Source organism: Bison bison, unplaced genomic scaffold, assembly GCF_000754665.1.
Source record: "Bison bison bison isolate TAMUID 2011002044 unplaced genomic scaffold, Bison_UMD1.0 scf7180017856337, whole genome shotgun sequence".
NCBI classification, from domain to species: domain Eukaryota; kingdom Metazoa; phylum Chordata; class Mammalia; order Artiodactyla; family Bovidae; genus Bison; species Bison bison.
Window position 1 is genome coordinate 314038 of NW_011486910.1, and position 26111 is coordinate 340148.

The 26111-nt window shown below is 43.4% G+C and overlaps 1 protein-coding gene across 4 annotated transcripts in view; it reads left to right on the forward strand.

The window, feature by feature from the left end:
* Positions 1–26111, forward strand: part of FGGY (FGGY carbohydrate kinase domain containing) — a 504873-nt gene that overhangs the window by 288252 nt on the left and 190510 nt on the right. For all 4 annotated transcript variants that reach the window (XM_010859213.1, XM_010859222.1, XM_010859202.1 and 1 more), the window contains one exon: positions 3592–3695. In XM_010859213.1, coding sequence (XP_010857515.1) covers positions 3592–3695 — 104 coding nt within the window. The remainder of the gene's footprint in view (positions 1–3591; positions 3696–26111) is intronic.

The following is a 26111-nucleotide window of genomic DNA, read 5'->3' on the forward strand; positions in this document are numbered from 1 at the left end:
GGCTTGAGGATGGACCTTCACCCTTTCACATGCCTGACTCCTGCAGAACTCAGCATAGACCCCCTCCTTGGAAATCCCCTGAATCCCTGAAGGTGAGCTAAGCTGCTGTGCAATTCTCCTCGTCCGCCTTTCTTCTACTTCTCTTTATCCCATTTCTCCTCCTTCTTCTCCTTCTCTTTCTTCTTCTTTGATTATTTTCTTAAAATTTTGTAGCATATAGCTGATTTACAGTGTTGTGTTAGTTTCTGCTATGCAGCAAAGTGAATCAGTTACACATACATCCACTCTTTTTAGATTCTTTTCCCATAAGGGGCATTGCAGATTATCAATCAGAGTTCTCTGTGCTATAGAGTAGGTCTTTGTAGTCAGTTTAGTTCAGTTCAGTCACTCAGTTGTGTCCGACGGTTTGCAACCCCATGGACTGCAGCACATCAGGTTTCCCTGTCCATTACCAACTCCCAGAGCTTGCTTAAACTCATGTCCATCATAGTCAGTGATGCATTCCAACAATCTCATCCTCTGTTGTCCCCTTTTCCTGCTGCCTTTAATCTTTCCCAGCATCAAAGTCTTTTCTAAGGAGTCAGTTCTTTGCATCAGGTGGCCAAAGTATTAGGGCTTTAACTTTAGCATCAGTCCTTCCAATGAATATTCAGGACTCATTTCCTTTAGGATTGACTGGTTTGATCTCCTCGCAATCCAAGGGACTCTCAAGAGTCTTCTCCAACACCACATTTCAAAAGCATCAATTCTTCAGTGCTCAGCTTGCTTTATGATCCAACTCTCACATCCATACATGACTACTGGAAAAACCATAGCTTTGACTAGTTGGACCTTCACCAGCAAAGTAATGTCTCGGCTTTCTAATAGGCTGTCTAGATTTGTCATAGCTTTTCTTCCAAGAAGCAAATGTCTTTTAATCTCATGTCTGTAGTCACCATCTGCAGTGATTTTGGAGCCCAAGAAAATAAGGTCTGTCACTGTTTTCATTGTTTCCCCATCTATTTGCCATGAAGTGATGGGACCAGTAGTCATGTATGGATGTAAGAGTTGGACTATAAAGAAAGCTGACTGCCAAAGAATTGATGCTTTTGAACTATGGTGTTGGAGAAGACTCTTGAGAGTCCCTTGGACCTCAAGGAGAGCAAGCCAGTCAATCCTAAAGGAAATCAACCCTGAATATTTATTGGAAGGACTGATGCTGAAACTGAAGCTCTGATAGTTTGACCACCAGATACAAGGAACTGATTCACTGGAAAAGACCCTGATGCTGGGAAAGATAGAAGGTAGGAGAAGAAAGGGACGGCAGAGGATGAGATGGTTGGATGACGTCATCAACTCAATGGACATGAGTTTGAGCAGGCTCCCGGAAATGGCGAAGGACCAGGAAGCCTGGTGTGCTGCAGTCCACGGGGTCCCAAAGAGTCTGACATGACTGAGTGACTGAACAACATACCAATCCCATTCTCCCAGTTTGTCCTCCTCCATCCCTGCTTTCCCCCTGGTAATCACGTGCTTGTTTTCTACATCCGTGATTCTACTCCTGTTTTGTAAAAAAGTTGAATATGTGTGTTTTTTAGATTCCATACATAAGTGATATTATATGTTATTTGTCTTTCTCTGATTTATATCTAGGTCCATCCATGTTGCTGCAAATGGCATTATTTCCTTCTTTTTGTGACGGAGAAGTATTCCATTGTATACACAAATACACTGTATCTTCCTTATCCATTCATTCTTGATGGACATTCAGGTGACTTCCATGTCTTGGCTGTTGTAAACAGTACTGCAATGAACATCAGAGTACAATCCGTTCAGATTGTACTTTTCTATGGATATATGCCCTGGGGTGGGATTTGTTGGATCACATTATAGTTCTGTTTTTAGTTTTTTAAGACACCTCCATATTGTTCTCCACTGTGGTTAGAGGCCCTGCAGTTCTTCCTGTCCCATCTGATCCCTGCATTTCAATGTTCCATCTAGGCTTCTCCTTCCCTCCCTCCCACAGGACTGTGAGCAGCACTAGGACAAGAGCTGTCATCTTATCATCACGTCCCCCACATAGGAACTTTCACTTCCTACTGTGTACTAGCCACTGTGGTCGGTGCTGGGATCTAAGCATGTTTGCAAGGCAATGCCAGCTTCCAGCAGCTTTTATGATTGCAAGAGAGACAGATGGGGTGCAGTAATTCTGTAAATTACCAGTGTCTTGTGTGTTAGGGAAGTCCAAGAAGGTGTGAGAGCATCTTTCCTGGAGGAGCAGGGAAGCCTTCCGAGGAAATAACATTTGAGTTAGGAAGGAATTGGAGTTCACCTGGCAGAGAGGTTGGGGAATGGCATTTCAGGCAGAGGGCAGAGTGGATGCAGAGGTCTGGAGGTGGGAAGGAGCACTGAGGATTAGACATGGAGCGTGGGGCAGCATGGCCCAGAGTCCGTGAGGCGGGAAGGAGCTGTCCTCTCCCACATCCCAGCCTCTGTGCTCTGCCCTGACGCTCTCCACCTCCTGCCTGTGTCCTCACTGGGAATGTTTCCGTGTTTGCATGTCCCACGTATAAAACCCAGTATGTTGTATTATGTGTTGAAGGTGCTCATTGAATGAATGATGGATGACTCAAGGCTCTAAACAGTCTAACTCCCCCCTTGCATTTGTAACTTCACCTGCCCAGTAAGTATCAAGGAACACAGTCCATGTGGAGGAGCAGCCTGAGCTTATACCATTTATGGGACACTCTCTGCCACCTGGCATTCTTTCAACAGAAACTTACTGTTAGTCACTCTACCCTTTACACTGAGAGTTCTGGAAAGAGTAGTATTAAGAATGCTGACCCAGAGATGCTGAGAAGATCCCGTCATCGAATGATTCTATTGCCTTCTTTGAGATTGAAATGTGATGGGTTAAACTAGGTTCCCTTCAGCCCTGTTTCTTACTAGCAATGTGATCTTGGACAGGTCACTTCACCAAAACATAGGCCTTCCCTCTTTCACTAATGTGTGGTGTTAATAGCATCAGCGTGACAGGCTTCATATAAAATGAGACTATACTTGTAACTATTCAGCACAGTGCCTGGTAGTTTGGGACCCAAACTCACTGATGAGCATTGCTTCTCTCATTCTGTTAGAGTCGCTATCATTATTCCCATGTTCGAGACCATACACTGTGTGTGCTGGTGTGTGCCAAGTCGCTTCAGTTCATGTCCCGCTCTTTGCAACCCTGTGGATCATAGCCCTCCAGGCTCCTCTGTCCATGGGTTTCTTCAGACAAGAATACTGGAGTGGTTTGCCATGCCCTTCTCCCGGGGATCTTCCCAACCCAGAGATCGAACCCAACCCAGTTCTGTTACATCTCCTGCTTTGACAGGCAGGTTCTTTACCAGAAGCCATACCCTGACCAGAGAAAGGCAAAAATAGACAGGCCTCTTAGTTCCCCTGGCAGGCTGGTATGCTCTTTTGGTTGCTAGTCGAGACTGGCCTACACCTGGAATGCCTTCTCAGCGTTGTTTGGTGTTAAAAAATAAATTAATTAAAGAGTGTCTTGGGTGTGTTCTAGCTTTCTTGCTTTCTTTTTTAAGAGGATTCCGTTTTGTTTGCTCACAGGAGTGATTGGAGCAGATGTGAAGGGGCACGGCCTCGCCTGTGAGGGACAGCCGGTGACGTCACGGCTGGCTGTCATCTGTGGAACATCTTCTTGTCACATGGGCGTGAGTCTGCCGAGCGGGTGAGGGCGGGGCCGCCACACTCGGGTGGACAGCCCAGCCAGGGGGGAGATCTGAGCTGCTGGCTCCTGGGCCCCCTCAGCAACTTCTCTTTCTGTCGCCTGTGCCATGTCGAGCGGAAAGCACAGCGCTCCTTCCAATAGCCTTGCTTTGATTTGCCAGATCTTTTTACAGGGGTCACATTTGTAAAAAGTGTAAAAAGGCATGAACCCACCTTTGACATTACCCGGGCCAGAGAGCTGAGGGGCAAGGAGTGAAATCGGATCCAGAGATGGCAATGCCTCACTCCCAGACAATCTGTCCCTAATGGGTAGCCAAGTCTTCTCTGCACAGAGGTGTCTGTTTCCTTTGGCAGCCAGGCTTTCCCTCAGTCAATATAAATCCATCTCCCTGGGAGCGGTCTGATGATGTATAGAATTAGGCTGCATATCATGACTTCAAAAGCACACTGATAAGCAATTTTCACTCTGTTAATTTTTCTCCATGAATTAGTGGAAAGGCTTTCTCCAAGATTACAGTTAAAATTTAGTGCCTGCCCTAAAATTTATATCTTCTTTAAATGCCTGAGTCTGAAAGCATTCCATTTCGATAAGTACCCATTTCTACCATATTTTTATTTAAAAGGCATTACTCTGTTAAAGTTAGATGGACGATCCTTGGATTTTTCCCAGATGAGTAAAATAGAGGGGAGCGTTGGGGGAGGAAGAGGAAGGCCTGGAGACAGGAGTAAGGGTTAGAGGGGGATCTGGGATATAGTCCAGGGCAGAAACCCTACCACAGTGGAGGAACTTGTGGGCCCTGAGAAACTGTGTTTAGTTACTGTGGGGACCAATGAGCCTGTTATACCATGTAATACTTTGGTTGAGTAAATATTGATACATTTACTTATCCACTGATCCTTTGCTCTTGTGCTAAACCCTGGGGACATAAGCATGATATGAGTCTTCCCATTGGTGAGATAGAATGATAACAGGTACTATGGTACAAGGCCCCTTGGTGTAGATTCAGATTGAACTTGAGAAGCTGAGCATCTAGTATGCAGCAGACATGGTGTCAGGGTTCTCACACATTTCATAGAGATGATGGGGCCACCGGACTGGTTTCCAATCCCAGTTCCTCCACTTCCTAACGATGGGCCCTTAGACAGCATTTAGCCTCTCTGGACCCCGGATTCCTCTGTGAGATGAGAGAGTTAGAGTACGTGTCTCATAGTGCGGTGAGGATGAATCGAGGTGTGCGCACAGGGAGTAAGCACTTTGCCAGGGCTAGCTCCCCATCGCTAGCACTGGTGTGCTGGGCAGAAAGGATACAGTGCCTGCCTAGGAAGGGTCCAGGCTTAGAGACAACTTCCTAAGAGGACAGTACACTGGACTTCTTAAACCTCCTCAAAAAAATTTTCTTCTGCTTGTTTCTGTGGACACACTTTTAAATGGAACTTCTTGAAAAGTCCTGGCCTCTGTCTTTCCCTCAGCAGCCCTGTCATAAGGCTTGGCTGTCCCTGAAGGGAGAAATCTACGGAGGCCTAAGGCCACCGTGAGCTGGAGGGCAGGAGGTGCCCACCAGGACACTCAGCCCTCATCTCCCGCTCTGTGAGTCTACACTATCCAGCTTGTCTTCACTGAACACTGTTTTAAGCCTGTTGCAATCATCTCCCATTTTCACAGGGACACGTCTAACCTGGTTTCTCCTATAAAGTCTTAAGTATTGAATACTTTTACCCCACTCAGTTTGGATTTGTGAGCAACAGCAAATCTGTTCGAACGTGAGTCTATGACATCCCCATGTCTTAATTTCCTGGTGTCTTCATGGAAATGGTGCTGGCTTGTTGTATACCATCTATTTTACAAATTAAGCAACTAAACCCTAAGAAAGACCAGACATTTTCCCAAGGTCACAAAACTTACTCTGGAGCTGAGAACGCAGGTCTAACTCTGCCTGAGTCCCACATGCATCCCCTCGGTGCCTTCCTGTGCTGTGCAGTTTTAAAGGGCCAGTACTGGAGTGGAGCGAGCTTGGGCTTCAGAGTCAGACAGGTGTAGGTTTGGACATCTGCTCATGCACATTTTGACCCCATGACCTGATGTGAGCTACTGAAGTTCTCTGAGCCTCAGATTCTTGATCCATCACACTGAGGGTGAGGATGCCCATCTTAAAGGGTTGCTGGGTAACATGAGTTATGTACATACATCCCCCATGCATAATAGACACTCAGAAATGGTGGGGATTCTTATTACACTTCCCTAGTGATAAAAAAGGCTCACATGAAGCAACTGTTGGGACTTTAACAAGTTTGATGGGCAGCTGCAGTTGGTTGCAATGAATGAGGGCCATAAAATGCCAGTTTATTATGGTCGTGTTGTGCTGGAAATAAAGTCCCCACCCCCACCCCGCTTTGTACTTGGGAGTGAGAAGGGACCTCCTGGGCCAAGGGGATTAATCATCAGCTTTAATGTTATGTGGTGAGGGCGAGACTGTGGTCATGCTGGCATCGGAAAATGCCTTTGATCTGGCTCAGGTGCTGGGCGCCCAGCAAGCCAGCAACAATGACACCTTTGTGAGGTCTCGGAGAGGTGCAGGTCTGAGGAAACACTCTCCAGGAAGCTCAAGGACCCTCTTTGTTGTGGTTCTGGCAAGTAAAACCACCAACTGTCAGGAAAAATTCTCCAAACAGAACACAGGGACTAGAGGGGTCTGTGGGGTTTTCAAAAAGTGATTTCCAGCTTGGTCTGAAGGATTCTCTTTCTTCCTGTCTCCTCACTGCTGATGTTTCTAATTCTAATTTTGATTGGGGCAAAACTCCCAGGAATATTTTGCATTTGATCCAGGTTGCCTCTTTCTAGGTCACCCAGAGTGAATGAATGAAGGAATGTCCAAGTAACAAGTCCTTTAGAGTTGCCTTTCTTCACGTCCCTGTTACTTCCAGGAATCTAGAGGAAAAAGCCTGAGGTTGAACATAAGCCTTACTAATCAGGCCTTTGATATTTTAGAAGATACAAGTGTGGGCTGCACATTTATCTTCCTTGTAGATGATTTAATTAACAAGGAAAAAGAATACTGTTCTTTTTTTAACTGCATGAAAGCAGAGCTGCTTGTTCAGAGTTAATTACTACCAAGTCACCAAAACCCAAGATCATACGCAGCAGGGGTGAGCCAGAGGTTGAAAAGTCATGGGGTCAGATGGAGCTGATCCCTGCCATCGCTCCCAGCACCCCTTTTCTCGAGCTGTCAAGTCAGGTCGTAACTTGGCAACTTGTCTTCAGTCAGCATGACAGATGGGGAGAGGACCCTGGGGCGGAGGGTGGGGAAGCATTGAAGAGGTAAGGTTTGAGCAGAACAATAGTTGGTGAGACCTAGGAATTACATCTGCATCTTAAATCACTCAGAACTGAAGTTTTTTCATTTTAGGTGAACGTAGACCTGATGATTAGCTATCACATAGTGGGTGTAATTTCAAAGGCAGGCTCTTTGTAATTTCAAAAGCAGGCATCCAACTCTTACATCCATACATGACCACTGGAAAAACCATAGCCTTAACTAGGCAGACCTTTGTGACAAAGTAATGTCTCTGCTTTTCAGTATGCTGTCTAGGTTGGTCATAACTTTCCTTCCGAGGAGTAAGCGTCTTTTAATTTCATGGCTGCAGTCACCATCTGCAGTGATTTTGAAGCCCAGAAAAATAAAGTCAGCCACTGTTTCCCCATCTCTTTCCCATGAAGTGATGGGACCGGATGCCATGATCTTAGTTTTCTGAATATTGAGTTTTAAGCCAACTTTTTAACTCTCCACTTTCACTTTCATCAAGAGGCCCTTTAGTTCTTCTTCACTTTCTGCCATAAGTGTGGTGTCATCTGCATATCTGAGGTTATTGATATTTCTCCCAACCAACCTAGACAGCATATTAAAAAGCAGAGACCTTACTTTGCCAGCAAAGGTCCATCTAGTCAAGGCTATGGTTTTTCCAGTAGTCATGTATGGATGTGAGAGTTGGACTATAAAGAAAGCTGAGCACCAAAAAATTGATGCTTTTGAACTGTGGTGTTGGAGAAGACTCTTGAGAGTCCTTTGGACTGCAAGGAGATCCAACCAGTCCATTCTAAAGGAGATCAGTCCTGAGTGTTCATTGGAAGGACTGATGCTGAAACTGAAACTCCAATACTTTGGCCACCTGATGTGAAGAACTGACTCAATTGAAAAGACCCTGATGGTGGGAAAGATTGAGGGCAGGAGAAGGTGATGACAGAAGATGAGATGGTTGGATGGCATCACCGACTCAATAGACATAAGTTTGGGTAAACTCCAGGAGTTGGTGATAGATAGGGGGGCCTGGCGTGCTGTGGTCCATGGGGTCGGCAGCCCAACCCGGACACCACTGAGCAACTGAACTGAACTGAACTGGGGACTGAGGCAGGAAATAGACAAGATGATCCTAGAGTATCTTGCAGTAGCACCAAAAATAAAGAAATGTTAAAAAAAGAAAACACTGTAACAATTTGAGGGGACCTCCCTGTTTGCTCAGATGGTAAAGAATCTGCCTGCAATGCAGGAAACCATGGTTCAATTGTTTAGATCCCTGCATCAGGAAGATCCCCTGGAGAAGGGAATGGTAACCCACTCCAGTATTCTTGCCTGGAGATATAAATAAAGTGTATTGGATTATAACCCAAAGTGTCACATATATATTATGAATATGAGCCCATACTGATATAAATAAGTAAATAGAAGAGACAAATCTCCCAGGCAGGAGAATTCCAAATAATTTATGTAGATATATACCCCCCCGCAAGGAGGTGGAGCATAACTTCCTACTCTTAAAGTATGAGCTACACATGGTAACTTTCTTTCAAAGAGGAAGGACAGTACAAAAAGGGGGAAAAAGAATAATTTTGCAATGGAGAAATCTGAGCGCTAACTTTAGCCAGGTGGTCAAGGTCAGCACCAACAGTGATAAGTAATGTTGATAGTATGTACTATTGCCATGATGTGAGGAGAATGGCACTTTATCTCTGTTATCTTCCTCCCCCAAACCCATAACCGTAGTCTAATTAATCATAAGAAAAACATCAGACAAATTCCGTTTGAGAGACGTGCTACAAAATACCTGACCAGCACCATCCAGGCCATCAAGAAACAAGGAAAGTCTGAGAAATTATCGCAGTCAAGAGGAGTCTAAAGAGATGTAACAACTGAATGTAGTGTGGCATCCTGGATGAGATCCTAAAACAGAAGAAAGATGTTAGATGAACATTAAGGAAATCTGAATCAAGTAAGGTCTTTAGTTAATGATAATATATCATCATTTTTTAATCGTGACATATTAGCTTAATGTAAGATATTAATGACAAAACTAGGTGTCAAATCTATGAAACTCGGTACTGTCTTCCCAACTTTTCTGTAATCTAAGCTGTTTTAAAATTAAAAGTTCATTAAAAAAATATTTATTAAATGACTCACTCATTACCAAAATGTTTTCTTGTATTTGCCTGGCTAAGTACTAAGGGTATTAAGATAAATAAGATAAAGTGTCATGCCTGCCTTCATGGACAAAGACAGACAAGGAGGAGATGACCACAGGTCAGAGTGGTAATTCTGATGGTAAATTTAAGACTAGAATGTGGAGAAGTGGGGGCTACCCTGATGGCTCAGACAGTAAAGAATATGCCTGCAATGCAGGAGACTGGGGTTCAATCCCTGGGTCGGTAAGATCTCCAGGAGAAGGAAATGGCTACCCACTCCCGTATTCTTGCCTAGGAAATCCCATGGACAGAGGAGCCTGGCGGACAATGGTCCATGGGGTTGCAAAGAGTTGAACACAACTGAGCGACTATTTCACTTTCACTTTCATATGGAGAATGGGACCAGTCAAGTCTTCAGTAGACAGGGAAGCTTTCCTGTAGCATGTAGTACTTACAGGACTGTAGTTTCCCCACTGCATGGGGATGCTCTTCCTACTCAGTTTCAGGCACCAGATCCCCCCCTAGTCTCACCCTCTTACTCCTTATCTTGGTCTTTTGTATCTACAGCACCCATCACTGAGTTCCTATACTCCTGGATGGTTTGTAGGTATTGCAGACCCACTGGGATAGGACTGTAGAAAAGGAGAAGGTCACAGCTAAGAGAGAGTGGGCGAGTTTCTCTGCCTTAGTCTCTTTAGCAAGTGGCATCTGCAGAGGTCACGAGAGAGGTGGAGAAGGAAGGGAGTCCATAGGCACAGATAGGTCCACAGTCACAACTCCCAGGGAAGGAGCCAGGTTCCTGTGCATGATTCACTAGGGCCTGCAGTTGTCAACCTTTAGGACCAGTGTTCTCAGGAGTACTCTCTATACTGAGGTTCACCCTGGGCCCCTCAACAACATGTTTGGAAAACAGACTGTATGCTAGGCATTGATTGGCAAGGAGGGGTTTGGCATGGTTCTATGGGCAGTAAGAAGCTCAAGCAATCAGAAAACAGCATAGTGCTTCTCCTGGCATTTGAGGCAGGACAGTTCTACACTGCGCTGAATGGATAAAGTTCAGCATCCCTGGTCCAGCCTCAGTCATTATCAGAAGACAGGCAATAGTATTGGCTGCTGCCATCTATTGAGCACCTACAGTGTACCAGGCACTGTGCTAAATCCTGTATGTCTTGTCATCAGCTCAGCAGTCCTGTGAGCTGGGCACCATTACTCTCCCCATTTCACAAGTGAGGATATGAAGGTAAAGAGCAGTTAAGTGGGTCACACCATGTGCAGGAAGTGGGGACTGAGCCCAGAGTCCTTGCTCTTCCCTTTCAGGTCCATCAGTTCAGTTCAGTTCAGTCGCTCAGTCGTGTCTGACTCTGTGCGACCCCATGAATCGCAGCACGCCAGGCCTCCCTGTCCATCACCAACTCCCGGAGTCCACCCAGACCCACGTCCATCGAGTCAGTGATGCCATCCAGCCATCTCATCCTCTGCCGTCCCCTTCTCCTCCTGCCCCCAATCCCTCCCAGCATCAGAGTCTTTTCCAATGAGTCAACTCTTCGCATGAGGTGGCCAAAGTACTGGAGTTTCAACTTCAGCATCATTCCCTCCAAAGAAATCCCAGGGCTGATCTCCTTCAGAATGGACTGGTTGGATCTCCTTGCAGTCCAAGGGACTCTCAAGAGTCTTCTCCAACACCACAGTTCAAAAGCATCAATTCTTCTGTGCTCAGCCTTCTTCAAAGTCCAACTCTCACATCCATGCATGACCACAGGAAAAACCATAGCCTTGACTAGATGGACCTTTGTTGGCAAAGTAATGTCTTTGCTTTTGAATATGCTATCTAGGTTGGTCATAACTTTCCTTCCAAGGAGTAAGCGTCTTTTAATTTCATGGCTGCAGTCACCATCTACAGTGATTTTGGAGCCCAAAAAAATAAAGTCTGACACTGTTTCCACTGTTTCCCCATCTATTTCCCATGAAGTGATGGGACCGGATGCCATGATCTTCGTCTTGTAAATGTTGAGTTTTAAGCCAACTTTTTCACTCTCCACTTTCACTTTCATCAAGAGGCTTTTTAGTTCTTCTTCACTGTCTGCCATAAGGGTGGTGTCATCTGCATATCTGAGGTTATTGATATTTCTCCCGGCAATCTTGATTCCCCTTGTGTTTCTTCCAGTCCAGCATTTCTCATGATGTACTCTGCATATCATAGCTTCTGTCAATTCCCCAGGGGAGAGGGAGAGCAGACTCGATTGAAATAAGGGCCAGTGTTGTTGCAGACATCTCCTCAAAGAAAAGATTTGAATGACAAATACCTGGGAAGATGCTCATGCCATTAGTCACTAGGGAAATGCCAATTCAAACCACCGTGAGATCCACTACATGCTTGTGAGAATGGCTGACATTGTGATGAAGGGGCAGGAAATTAGAACCTAACACACTGCTGAGGGGAATGTGAAATGGTACAACCACTTTGGAAAGTAGTTTAGCACTCTCTTACAAAGTCAGCATACACCTACTGTGTGACCCCACTGTTCCACTCATAAAAGCATTATGTCTATACAGAAACTCATGCAGGAATAGTAGTAGTAGTTCATAGTAGTTCAAGTTCATAGCAGTCTCATTTGTAATAGCCCCAAACTGGAAACAACCCAAATGCCTGTCAACAGTGAATAGATAAACTATTGGTCCATTGTTAGAATGGAATACTACTAAGCGATAAAAGGGAATGAGCTATTAATATGATACAACATGGATTCATCTCAAAGTATTAATTATGCTCAATGAGAGAAGCCAAACAGAAAGAGTATAAACTATATGTAATTCCATTTATTAAAAATTATTAGGAAATGCATTATATATATATTTATGTCTAATAGATAATGACAGAAAGCAGATCAGTGATTGCCTACGGTGGGGCCGTGGGCAGAATGAGGACCAGGAGGATAGGATTATAGATGGGCACAAGGAAACTTTTGGGGGTGATGGATATACCTGTGTGTTAGTCGCTCAGTTGTGCCTGACTCTTTGTGACCCCATAGACTGCAGTCCACCAGGTTCCTCTGTCCATGAGATTTTCCAGGCAAGGATACTGGAGTGGGTTGCCATTTCCTTCTCCAGGGGATCTTCCCAACCCAGGGATCGAACCCAGGTCTCCTGCACTGCAGGCAAATTCTTTACCGACTGAGCTACAAGGGAAGCCTGGATATACGTACCTTGATTATAATAATATCTTCATTTGTGGTTGTCTTCTATGTCAAAATTTATCAAACCGGATATTTTAAATATGTGCAACTTAATGAATACCAATTATAGTTCAGTAAAGCTTTAAAAAAAATAAAAAATACCAGAAAATAAGAACAATAATAATACTGCCTACAGTAACTTATATAGTGCTTACTATTTTCCAGGCACAATATCTCTAAAAATGGTTTAGTCTTAATTTAAAAAATAGTACATAGTAGATGCTCAATAAATATTAGTTGTCACTTCTTTCCCTCTAACCCAAGTAAATTCTCTAGGTAGTCTGACATATTTACTGTTGTGTTCTTTGGTCCCTAGCACAGACTGATAGGTATGGTTATTTGTATTTTTTAAATTTTTTATCTTATATTAGAATATAGTCGATTAACAACATTGTGATAATTTCAGGTATACAGCAGAGCAACTCAGCCATACATATACATGTATCCATGCTCCCCCAAACTCCCCTCCCATCCAGGCTGCCACATAACATTGAGCAGAGTTTCCTGTGCTACGCAGTAGGTCCTTGTTGGTTATCCATTTTAAATGTAACGGTGTATACATGTCAATCCCAAACCCCCTGTCTCCTCCTCCTGCTTTCCCTCCCCACTCATGATTACCAGGTGTGCTTATCTGTGTTTTAATGGTGGGGATTCCCTGGTGGCTCAGCCCGTAAAGAATCTGCCTGCAATGTAGAAGACGTGGGTTCAGTCCCTGGGTCAGGAAGATCCCCTGGGGAAGAGAATGGCAACCCACTCCAGTATTTTTGCCTGGAGAATTCCATGGACAGAGGAGCCTGGTGGGCTACAGTCCATGGGGTCACAAAGAGTTGGACAAGACTCTGTTTAATGTTACCAGCTCATATCTTATAGGAAGCTGACTTGCTTATCAGGTCCACACTAGTGGGTCCATGTCTCTGTTACCCCTCTCATCCCATCCTGTCCGGTTTAGAGCTGGTGTATAATATTCATAGATGCTTAGTGACTACGTGGCTGGATTGCTTCCCCACCAGCACCACCACTTCCCTTGCTGACAAGCGTGCAAGTGCTTGAATTTTCCTAAGTCTCCTTTCACACCTCCCCACTGCAGTAGGGCCGTCTTTCATCATCTGTTTCTGCTGAGGGGCAGGGGGGGCGGCTGACCAACTGGTAGAAGCTCCCCCGTCCAGGATGCTGTCAGTCTGTCTCCTACCCCCACCTTGCCAGTGATACCTGGGAGCTCACTTGGCTTCTCTAGGAAGTGAGAGCCTCACTAAACAGCTTTACTTCAGCAGGACCTGCTTTCTCTTCCTTCCTCTACCTCACAGTCCTCCAGAGCTCTCCATTCCCATCCATCATGGGTCCCTGGAAGAGAACGGGGTCTCTTCTCAGCAGCTCTTCAGGATGCACCTTGGCCCAGAGTAGATCTGCAGCTTGATCTCTGCTCTGTTTGGAAATGAGGGCTCAGGAGTCCTAGAGTCCTGAGCTCTAACCAGAGAAAACACCCCTCAGACCAGGCCACGTCGTTGGAACTGTGCTCTTTGGGTGATGATTATAGCAGTGGAGTGCTCTACCCAGGTCCAGACTGAGGGACAGAGGGTGCCATACATGGTTCCTTACAAGGGAAATGCAAATTCAAACCACACTGAGACCCGCGACATACTTGTTAGAAGGACTGAAGTTTGATAAGCATGTGGAACTGGAACCCTCACAGGCTCCTGCCGGGTACGTGAAATGGCACAACCACTTCGGAAAATAGTTGAGCAGTTTCTTATAAGAGACTCTCACATGTGCTGTGCGATCCAGCCATTCCGCTCCCATAAAAGCTGGGCAGGGCCGTCTGGTCCCGTGTGTCTGGAAGCCCACCAGGAACACAGCAAAGCCAGGTAACATAAGACCTTTCATGAGGTCAGAACAAATGAGAGTGTGTCAGCTGGCATGAGCCCAGTTTTCCACAAAAGACGGCAGCTCGCCTGGAAGAATGGTTGTGGCAGAGGGAAGAATCGAAATTAGCAGCTGTAACAACAGCAGCTAATATTTACTGCATGCTTATGATGGGGTAAGAAATGTGCATCTATTATTGTATCTAACTCTCATAATAACCTTATGCAGTTATCAATGTTATCCTCTCGTTTTATAGGGACTGAACCTGGGTTTCAGAGAGGCAAAGTACTTATCCAAGTCCATAGCTAGTAAGTCCTGGAGATGTTTCTAACCCAGGCTGTTTGATTCCAGAGCTCACATTGTCAGCTCTTTGCAGAACAATGAGACAGGGGCCATGGGCTGGTTGGTTGTGCACATGGGTGTTTCGTGGGAATGGGGTGAAGCGACTACAAGGCAGATCTTTTTCAAAGTCTGGTGATAAATGCACAGTGAGGCCTGGGTGCAGTTCAACCACAATGTTCTCATTTTCCCTCCTTCCCAGTCTCTCAAATCACTGCCCTTCAAGGGGCCCCCAGACTAATGATAACAATAAAAATAAACAGCATCACTTGTCAACCACTGTCCCCTGGGCATGTATTTATGAGACTTCTTATTTATCATCTTCCCTGTTTCCCCGCTGCTCTGTGGTCAAGTACGGAATTAGGCAATTTGAAGACATGTGACTAACTTCTCAAATCACGGAGATGTTTTTGTATTCATTTGGAAGAGCATGAAATGAAAACCACATTGATTTTTATTCCCCCTTTTTCTATTTCCCACTCATCTGCTGGAAGGGTGACTCTGATACTGTGGTTGCTGAGGGTGACCTAGCAGCGATGGGCAGTGTTAGTGCTCTTCCAGCGAATGAGTGAGGATGTAAAGGAGTCTGAGACAGGCAGAGCCCTCACTAAGCGTCAGCTTTTGTACTGTGGTTCTCAGTACACATCAACTCCTCCACTTCTACATACATTCTGGGGTTTCAGAACTTCTGCCTTATTGTTTTCTAGGTTTTTGTTAATATATATTTTTTTCGTCTTTATTTATTTATTTGGCTGTACCATTTCTTAGCTACAGCTTTTGGGCTGTCGTTCCCTGACCAGGGATTGAACCCAGGCACCCTGCATTGGGAGCATGAAGTCTTAGCCACGGGACCACCAGGGAAGTCCCACTTCCCCCTTATTTTTCATCCCCATCTCCCACTCTCCTTGTGTGTGTGCTCCAAGGACCTCTTTTTACACCTTAATTAAATTTTCCTATTTTTTTGACCCTCAGAGCCATCAGAAGTTTGGTGTAGTTTCTGTTCTTCCATCTTACCAGTGTGAGAACACCAGGAGAAATGACATGTAAGACAACAAAGGTCCCAGAAAAACCCATGAGAAATTTTTTGAGCAATCAGTGCTGAAGGGTTGAGGTTGGAAGTCCCTCCCTAATGAACATCAGTGGCTCCCTACTGCCAATAGGAAAAAAAAAAAAAAGAGGTTCAGTGTGAAAACCCAGTGGAGAATTTGGCCATGTTGTTATAGATTTGGGATATATTCAGTTTAAAAAGAATGAAAGTCTTAAATCTCAAGGAGGTGAAAGTTACTGCAGTGCTATGATGTATTATTTTTTAACTTTTTGCTGAAAGATAATTCACATACCATAAAACTCACCCCTGTCGTGTATTTTTCAGAACTCTAGAGAATGGAGTTTAGTGATGTTTGAGAAAGAGAAAGATTTAGTGCCCATATTCCAGGTTATACTATGGAACGATACCAGCTTGTGGTCTTTGTTACTTACAGGGGTAATAGAAAGATAACACAGAACAATAAATTTCCACTTCTGCTTGCACTTGGGATAGCACCTGACACGTGGTGTGGGTCTAGTAAATATTGGATTGATAGATAGAAGGACAAACAGAAATATGCTGGGTAGCAACCATCCAGGTTTTCTGAAGAACACATCAGGCCATACCAGTTTGGTGCCCTTTTCTTCGATGGGTTGACGGGCTACGTGGTGAAAGAAGGAAGATCCAGCATGTCCACTCTCTGGTCTTCAAGAAGACAACAGGTTCTTTCCTTGATGACCTGATCCTTCCCACTTATTATAGCAGCATTGCTACGTTTAGTCACAAAATTCTATCCGCGTGAGAACTGATTTGTTTCACTAAACTATACCTTGAAGCAGACCATAAGCAAAAGCATAAAACTGATTGAAAAGTGTCCATATCATCCAATTGCCAGATTTGTGTTTGGGCCTTGTGTCACTGATTTTAGCCTTAAGTCGAGCCAGGCAGAAACAGCCTTGATTCTGTTGATTGAGGGGATGTTTAAGTGGAGGGTGTTTGTGAGTAACTGGTCAGCCATCCAGGAGCTGCTTGATGTAGACGAGTCACAGGGCCATCCTGGCTTACCTACCTGCCATCTGCCTACCTGTTAAAATCTACTGAAAGTTCCTCAGGTTTCCATGTAACTCTTCACTGAAAGACTAGCTGTGATCTTGAAAGTCAGGGCTGGTGTTCTCTGAAATTAGGGAAATGATCCATGAAAAAGAGGGAGCCCATGGAGAGAATGGCCAGTTATAGTAACACATGTACTCATTCTTCTGTGTTATGCAAGACCCTAATTTGCATGGACCTACTTTGACGGACTCACAGTGGAGATGGTCCTGAATATCAAGTCTGATGGCTTCACTCTCCCAGTTAAAATCTCTCAGTGAGTCTCTTGAATCCTAGCAGATCATAGAGGATCATGTGTGACCTGAGCCCTGCCCACCCCTGGCCTCATCCCCTGCTATTCCTGACTTTTCATCCTATATTTTAATAACAAGTATATCCCATATCCTTTTGTGAATTCCATGGGGTCAAAGATTTGTAGAATAGAGAATATCCAGATTTTTAAAAGTTTATACTGTATGTATACAGTATATTACATACCAATGTTAGTGAGATCTAGGATAGCACCCATAATCAATCACATTTGTATTTCTTCAGTAAAGCTTATGAATATTCACACCGGGGATGTTAAATAGGTTCTAGATAGTAAGCTATTTATTCATTTTGCCATCCCATGAAACATGAAAAAAGCGATTGGTATTTGGAATGCTTTAGATTGAAGAAGTATAGACTTCTTCTTGCAGAGATCCTGTACTTTCTCATTTGGCCTTTAGGCATATTTTTTTTTAAACTCTGGCTGGAATGGCCACAGCTCTCTTCTACCTGGTGAGTCTCATCACTACTAGAATCATCATCATTATTACAGTTCACATTTATTGAACATTTACCATGTTATTTGATACTCCCAGTAAACTCTAGGATGACTCTCATTGTATTATGATCCCAAGTGTTCAGATGAGGAAACTGAGGCTTGGGGAGCTCACAATGGGAGGAGGAGGCAGAACAGAGGTTGAACCAAAGCCCAGGGACCCCAGAACCTGTGTTCTTAGTCACTACAGTATCCTTAGTGCAAGTCTTACACAAAGTTCCCCAAAGGTCAGGTGTTACTTCACGTGGCTCTTGTCCCTTCCTCCAGCATGTTTGGTGAGTTCTGCTTCCTCTGGCCCTCATAGCTCCCTAAGCCCAGCTCCAGAGCAGCACTTATCACTCCTTGTCTTCCCTACATGCCTGAGCTCACTGAGCAGTCAAGGAGAAGCCTCCTTCATGCTCTATCCCTAGGGCACACAGGAGGAATTCAGCATACCACATGTTATCAAGTCCACCCAGAGAGGTTTGCTAACAGACAGTAAATGATCTGTAATCCTGGTGAAGTTAGATAGTAAAGACCACCACAATTTGAGGGATACAAATTTGAATTTTAAAAAGAGAAGGAAATATTTACCAAACAAAAGACTACTCAAATTTATGTGTTGTATGTACAGAAGAGGAATTTTCTGGGGACAACATCTTAGGGATGAACAAGCAACGTGTTTATATTTAGCAATAACAATAGCTGGGATTTATTACATAATTACTTTGTGCTAGTTCCTCTGTCTGGCAGCCTGTATATAGAATATCTTATCCTCATAACAAATATGGGTGATTAACTTACAAAAGAGAAAGGTATAGTAGGCATGTTTTAAGTCAGAATAAAGGGTAGTACTAATACATTCACATTAAACAAAAGTCAAATGTCCTTAAAGGGTAGTAACCTAAAATGACCCAATAGAGCATATTTCTCCATCTAAGAGATGATAGAATTGAGGTCAGAGAGATTACAGAGCTGGGATGAGGCAGAGGAAGCCAGGTCTGACTGGTCTCCTGTCTTTTATATTCATTCCTTGCAAATGTTAACATGGTACCAAGAGTATATCCCACTGTCCTACCCAGAACTGGGTCCATTTTCGAGTTCTGCTTCTGGAAAAAGCTGCTGGAACTTGGAAGGAAGCACATAATACACAGTTACAATGTTTAGGAGAAAGTGGGAGCAAAGTTCAGGATGGTTAAGAGATGGGCTAGTTCTGGCTGCTTAAGAGAAACCTTATGGGTTGGCTTAATTTTCTTGTTTATTGAAGTTTTTGTGATCATAAAATGACTAACTCATTCTTGGTGCTTTAGAGTTTGTAAAATGCCTTGTGGAATGTGATACTCAGAATAACTAAGTGAGGTAGATACAGCAGGTGTTGTTTTCTTTTTTTAAATGAGGTTCAGAGAAACTGAGTGATCTGTCCAAAGTCCCCTGGCTATTAATAGTAAGGGTTAGGCCCAACATTCAGATACATATGTGAGCAAACCCAAAGCCATTTCTGCTGCATGCTTAGTTGGTTCATTTACTCAAATTGAAGGATCCTGCAGTTGGGGGAAGTCTGATATATCATAGGAAAGGCCCCTGATTCTGACACTGCCCCGCCACCGCTGAGACTGTAAATTCTCCGTTGAGCTGCCAACCAGTGGTTCTCAATTACTGTGCATGAAATGTCCCTGAAGACTCCTTACAAATGCAGTTCTTCAGGTGCCACTCCCACAGGGAGTGAGTCAGTGAGTCTTTCTGGGAAGGAGTATACTGTCATTTTAACAGGTGGCCCAGTGATTCTAATCAGGGACTTTCAAAAAATGGCTTTAAGCTCCTTCAGAGTAGCAATTATACCTTCTCATCATGGTTTCCTCAGTGCCCAACACAGCACTTTGTACATAGAAGGGACTCTAAATTTATACTTGATGAATGTTAAGAGTGAAGTAAATAAATGTAAAAGTAGTGTAAAATGTAGTAAATTAAGTTGAATGGTCAGTCTGTGCCTGCTGGCTTGGGTCACACTTGGAGGTTCCATGAGTCTCCATCCTTTCAAAGGAAAACATCTCTTGGTAGGCTTAGGTCCAGACAGATTCAGAAGTCAGGACTTGGAGAGAGTACCTCGTAGAATCTGCTAACAATTAGACTGTAGAATTCTTATTTTCTTATGAAAAGCAAGATGAAGTGAAACTGTGAGGGACCCCATTTGCTGCTCTGTGCAGACAACTCAGAAACCAAAGCACAGACACACCAGGATGCAACAGGAAACCGCAGGGGCCTAAGATCTTCAGTGTAAATAGGAAGTCAGAGTTTACTTTTTGAACCCACAGTGCCAAGCTGAAGTGCAGTATGTAATACAGCTCTCTGCCCAGCCTTTCTGTGAGCCCAGGCACAGATGAAAAGTGATGCCATCTGGATTAAAAGCATTTTCAAATGTTTGTTCTGATAGGGGCTTGGAGCAAGCTTCTTTTGTTTGTGCTGGTGAATAATTTGGGACACAGGTGCAATTTGGACTTGAAAGCATTAATTGCACTCCCTGGTTTTCCCTGTAGTGATATCTGAAACCCCTATATTTGTACACAAAGTAATCTTAATCCACATACATTCATCAACCATTTGCCATTGACAGTCACCTTTCATATACCCCATCTGCGGACCTTTGAGTCCAGGTGCATAGCAGTGGAACATTGGTGGACACTTACTGGGTACTCCATGCTTATTGGAGTGACATCTGTAATCACATTTGATTGCTACCATTGCATCGGACTTCCCTTGTGGCTCAACTGGTAAAGAATCTGCCTGCAATGTGGGAGACCTGGGTTCGATCCCTTGGTGGGAAGATCCCCTGGAGAAGAGAAAGGCTACCCACTCCAATATTCTTGGGCTTTCCTTGTGGCTCAGCTGGTAAAGAATCCATCTGCAGTGAGGGAGACCTGGGTTCAGTCCTTGGGTGGGAAGATCCCCTGGAGAAGGGAAAGGCTACCCACTCCATTATTGTGGCCTGGAGAATCCCATGGACAGTCCATGGGGTAGCAAAGAGCTGGGCACGACTGAGCAACTTTCACTTTCAGGGCTTCCCTGATAACTCGATAAAGAATCCGCCCGCAATGTAGGAGACCCTGGTTCGATTCCTGGATCAGAAAGATCCGCTGGAGAGGGAATAGGCTGCCCACTCCAGTATTCTTGGGCTTCTCTTGTGGCTCAGCTGGTAAAGACTCCACCTTCAATGTGGGAGACCTGGGTTCGATCCCTGGGTTGGGAAGATCCCATGGAGAAGGGAAAGGCGGCCCACTCCATTATTCTGGCCTGGAGAATTCCATGGCCTATAGTCCATGGGGTTGCAAAGAGTCAGACACGACTGGGCAACTTTCACTTGCATTGCATTGGAAACTAGTAAGTAGGATACAAATGATCATTACCATTTTCAGAGAAGGAAAATGTAAATGATAGAAAAGACATGGGTTGTGAAGTTAGATAGACTTATGTTCACATCCAAAACACTTAAACTTTCTTATCCAGAGTGCCTTCTTTTATTCAGCCAGTTGTTCTTGAGCTCCTGCTCTGTGCCAGGCACTGGAGTGAAATGGTAATCACGAGTAGACACAGACCTTACAGTCTAATGGGGAAGATGGATACTAAGCAAACAATCACAAAAATATGTAGTTACAGATCTTGATAGGTGCTTTACATTCATACCCTGCTGCTGTTGTTCAGCTGCTTAGTTGTGTCCAACTCTTTGCGACCCTATAGCATGCCAGGCTCCTTCCTTGTCCTTCACTATCTCCCTGAGTTAGATCAAAATCATGTCCATTGAGTCGGTGATGCCATCCAACCATCTCATCCTCTGTTGTCCCCTTCTCCTCCTGCCCTTAATCTTCTCTAGCATCAGGGTCTTTTTCATTGAGTCAGTTCTTCACATCAGATGGCCAAAATACTAGAGCTTCAGCTTCAGCGTCAGTCCTTCCAATGATATTCAGGCTTGATTTCCTTTAGGACTTACTGGTTTGATACCCAGCTGATGGGAGTACAAATGGGTGTAATCAGTTGGGAAAACAGTGAAGCATTATATGAATATGCACATAACTTGCACTCTACCAGTTTAATTCCTAGGTAAAAACCTGGAGAAACTATCATACCCTTGTACCAATATGAACCCAGAGACTAGTACAAAGAGTGTTCATAGCATTATTTTTATAATAACTCCAAATTTGAATCAACCCAAGTTTCTCCTTATAATAGAATGAATATGCTAAAGTGTATTATAGTCTTACAGTGGGAAATGGTAATCCACTCCAGTACTATTGCCTGGAAAATCCCATGGACAGAGGAGCCTGGTAGGCTACAGTCTATGGAGTCGCAAAGAGTCAGACATGACTTCACTTTCACTTTCACTTTATACATGTCAAAAAATTTTAAGTGAAAGAAACAAGGCATGAAAGAAAATACAGAATTATTTTATTCAAATAAAATTCAGAGAGACAAGAGAGACAACACATTTTAGGAATGTATGTATAGGTGATGAACCTTGAAAGACAAGCAAGAAATTTTTTGGCTATAAGTACATAACACTTCCTACAGGGCTTCCCTGGTGGCTAAGAGGTTAAAGCGTCTGCCTGGAATGCGGGAGACCCGGGTTCAATCCCTGGGTTCGGGAAGATCCCCTGGAGAAGGAAATGGCAACCGACTCCAGTATTCTTGCCTGGAGAATCCCATGGAGAGAGGAGCCTGGTAGGCTACAGTCCATGGGGTCGCAAAGAGTCGGACACAACTGAGCGACTTCACTCGACTTCATTCACAGAACACTTGGTTAATTACATGGCTGCGGCTGCTGGTTATTGAGGTTAAAAAGAAAAGATGCCTTCCAGGAGGGGCTTGTGACAAGTAGCATTATGGATAAAGGTTGGATGAGTCTTTATATTCAGTCTTTGAATTATACATATATGTGTCTGGTGTGTAAATGCTGTGAGGAGAAGGAGTGGCAGAGGATGAGATGGTTGGATGGCATCACCAATTCAATGGACATGAGTTTGAGCAAACTCTGGGAGATAGTGCCAGATAGGGAAGCCTGGCGTACTGCAGTCCATGGGGTTGCAAAGAGTGTGACACAATTTAGTAACTGAACAACAACAAAGTGCTGTGATGCGGAGGGAAAACCATGAGAGTGTAGAGCCAAGTTACTGATGACGTTTGGGTGATTGGCTTTTATAAGGCAGGGATGTTTGAGATGAAATACTTTGGTTAGGTAACTAAGCAGAGGAGCCTGGTAGGCTTCAGACCATGGGGTCGCGAAGAGTCGGACACGACTGAGCGACTTCACTTTCACTTTTCCCTTTCATGCATTGGAGAAGGAAATGGCAACCCACTCCGGTGTTCTTGCCTGGAGAATCCCAGGGACGGGGGAGCCTGGTGGGCCACCGTCTATGGGGTCGCACAGAGTTGGACACGACTGACGCGACTTCGCAGCAGCAGCAGCAGCAGCAGGAAGCAGGGAGGGTTGAACATGGCAGTGGATGACTGGTGAGTGATCCAGGAAGAGTACAGCGGGATGATAGGAGGGAAACTAGCAGATTGGGTTCGGTACAGGCATGACACAAGTTAAGCCTGCAGAAGCAAAAAGGGGCAGGACACGCTAGGTTTGTAATCCTTGTGAAAGATGTTGGTCTTTTAAAAGAAACAAAGGTTTTAAGCACAGTGGGTAACATAAGTAGATTTACAAAGGATCAAAATAATTGCAATTTGAAGGACAGATTAGAGAGAGACCGCAGTGGATGCGAGAAGATTAGATAGAAGGACCTTAGAAATCAGGTGAGATGGTATTGCAATAGCTTGTCTCAGAGTATGGCAGGGGAGATGGAGAGGAGTGGATATATTTGAAAGACAGTTAGAAGATGGAATTGATGGTACTTTTGGCAGTGGAAATGCCAAGGTTGCAGGGCGGATGCAATCAAGGCTTCCTAGGAGAGGAGAAACCTTTCTGATTAACACAGATGTTAAGGAGACTAACATCTGAAGGCAGCATATGATCCTAAATTGAGTCCTAAACTAGAGAATTCTTTTTTCCTTTTACTGTAAAAGATGTTTTGTAGCAATTGGTGAAATTTGAATAAGGCCTATAGATAAAATAATAGAATTTTGTCCATTTGTATTTCCTGATACTATAATTGTATTGCTGCTGCTGCTGCTAAGTCGCTTCAGTCATGTCCGACTCTGCGACCCCATAGATGGCAGCCCACCAGGCTCCGCCATCCCTGGGATTCTCCAGGAAAGAACACTGGAGTGGGTTGCCATTTCCTTCTCCAAAGCATGAAAGTGAAAAGTGAAAGTGAAGTCGCTCAGTCCCGTCCGACTCTTAGGGACCCCACAGACTGCAGCCTACCAGGCGCCTCCGTCCATGGGATTTTCCAGGCAAGAGTACTAGAGTGGGGTGCCATTAGGGCCATATAAAGAAATAGCCTTTTAAAAATAAAATGTGCTTAAGTATTTAGGGGTAAATGGGCATTATATCTACAACTTACATTGGTTCAGAAAAATTTTTTTCACATACACACAATATGTGTGAGGGGAATGGATAGATAAGTGGATAGAAAGAAAGAATGCCTGTACAACATATTAAGAGACTCTGAATCAATGAAGGGTATACAGAATTCTTTGTACTATTTTTGCAGCTTTTCTCTAAGTCTAACATTATTTTTAATAAAAAATGTTAAATGCAAAAATTAAAGAGTAATAGCCATATGAAAGTCATACCTCTGTTACTTTAACTATGCTGATAAGCTAATATGTTACTCACTGTACCCCATATAAAGTTCCACTGGAGAATTTGCTTTAGAATTTACTGGTTAAAAATGTTATTTAATCTGAACTTACATATCCTTCTTTCCATAATGCAAGCTATACAACCAATCCCATTTTTCTTCTATCTCTGTAAACCAGGAAGCTTAGAGTTGAAATCTAACACTCAAGCTAAAATGGTTTATCATATTTGGTTTATCATATTTCCATTCTTCTTTTCATTAGTTTTATATTTATAGCTTTTGTTTATGAGTTACTATAACATCTGTGTGTGTGTGTGTGTGTTGAAGGGGGCTATATAAAATATCTAAAACCTTTTGAATTAGTTTTTAATGGATGCTGTAACAAACTATTACACACTTGCTGGCTTAAAACAATACACATTCATATTCTTAAAGTTCTGGAGACCAGAAGTCCAAAATCAGGTTCAGTACACTGAGATCAAGTGTGAATGGGGTCTTCCTCTCTCTGGAGGCGAGCTGTTCCTTGCTTCTTGCAACTTCCGGTGGCTGCGACCGTAACTTGGCTTGAGGATACACGACTTCGGTGCTCTATGGTCAAATCTCCCTCTTCTCTCTCAGAAGGACACTTATGACTGCATTTAGAGCCCACCTAGATAATCCATGATTATATCACCCCCCACTTTTTTTTTTTTTGCCATATACAGTAGCATTCACAAATTGCAGGGATTTGGACACAGCTGTCTTTGAGAGGATCATTATTCAGTGTACCACATGCTTTGTGAAAAGAAGTAACATCAAAATACATTTTTTAAAAGTAAATACAGTTAAAATATAATAGTTTCTTCAGGAAGTGTTAAGTACTTTTACATTTGTGTGTAGCAGAAGAGCACAGATAAAGCAAAGAGTCAAACTCCTGTACAGTGACTTTTAATTACTTAAATGAATTTCATCCAGTTCTGTCTTATATTTCCTATTTACTTACTGCTGAAATAGAGAAATATATTTGATGTTTAAAAATTGGTCTTATATCCACTAACCTTGCTGAATGCATTTTATTAATTTTGTAATTGAAGTATAGTTGATTTACAGTGTTGTGATTCTGGTATATAGAAAAACAATACAGATATATATATATAGGTAGCTAGCTAGATAGATTTTTTTCATATTCTTTCCCATTATAGGTTATTACATGGTATCTAATACAGTCCCCTGTGCCATATAGTAGGACCTTATTGTTTAATTTATATGTATTAGTTTGTATCTGCTAATCTCAAACTCCTAGTTTATTTCTGCCTGCTCCTTTGGTAACCATAAATTTGTTTTCTATGTCTGTGAATTTGTTTCTATTCTGTAAGTAAGTTCATTTGTATCATATTTTAGATTCCACATGTAAGTAATAGCATATGCTATTTGGATTTCTATGTCTGACTTATTTCACTTAGTATGATCATCTCTAGGTCCATCCATATTGCTGCAAATGGAATTATTTCATTCTTTTTTATAGCTGAATAGTATTCCATTACACACACACACACACACACATCCACCACATCTTCTTTATCCATTCATCTGTCAGTGAACATTTAGGTTGCTTCCATGTGTTAGCTATTGTAAATATGCATTTTACTAAATTTTAAAATGCTGGGCTGGAGGAAGCACAACTGGAATCAAGATTTCCAGGAGAAATATCAATAACCTCAGATATGCAGAGGACACCACCTTTATGGCAGAAAGTGAAGAAGAACTAAAGAGCCTCTTGATGAAAGTGAAAGAGGAGAGTGAAAAAGTTGGCTTAAAGCTCAACATTCAGAAAACTAAGATCATGGCATCCGGTCCCATCACTTCATAGCAAATAGAT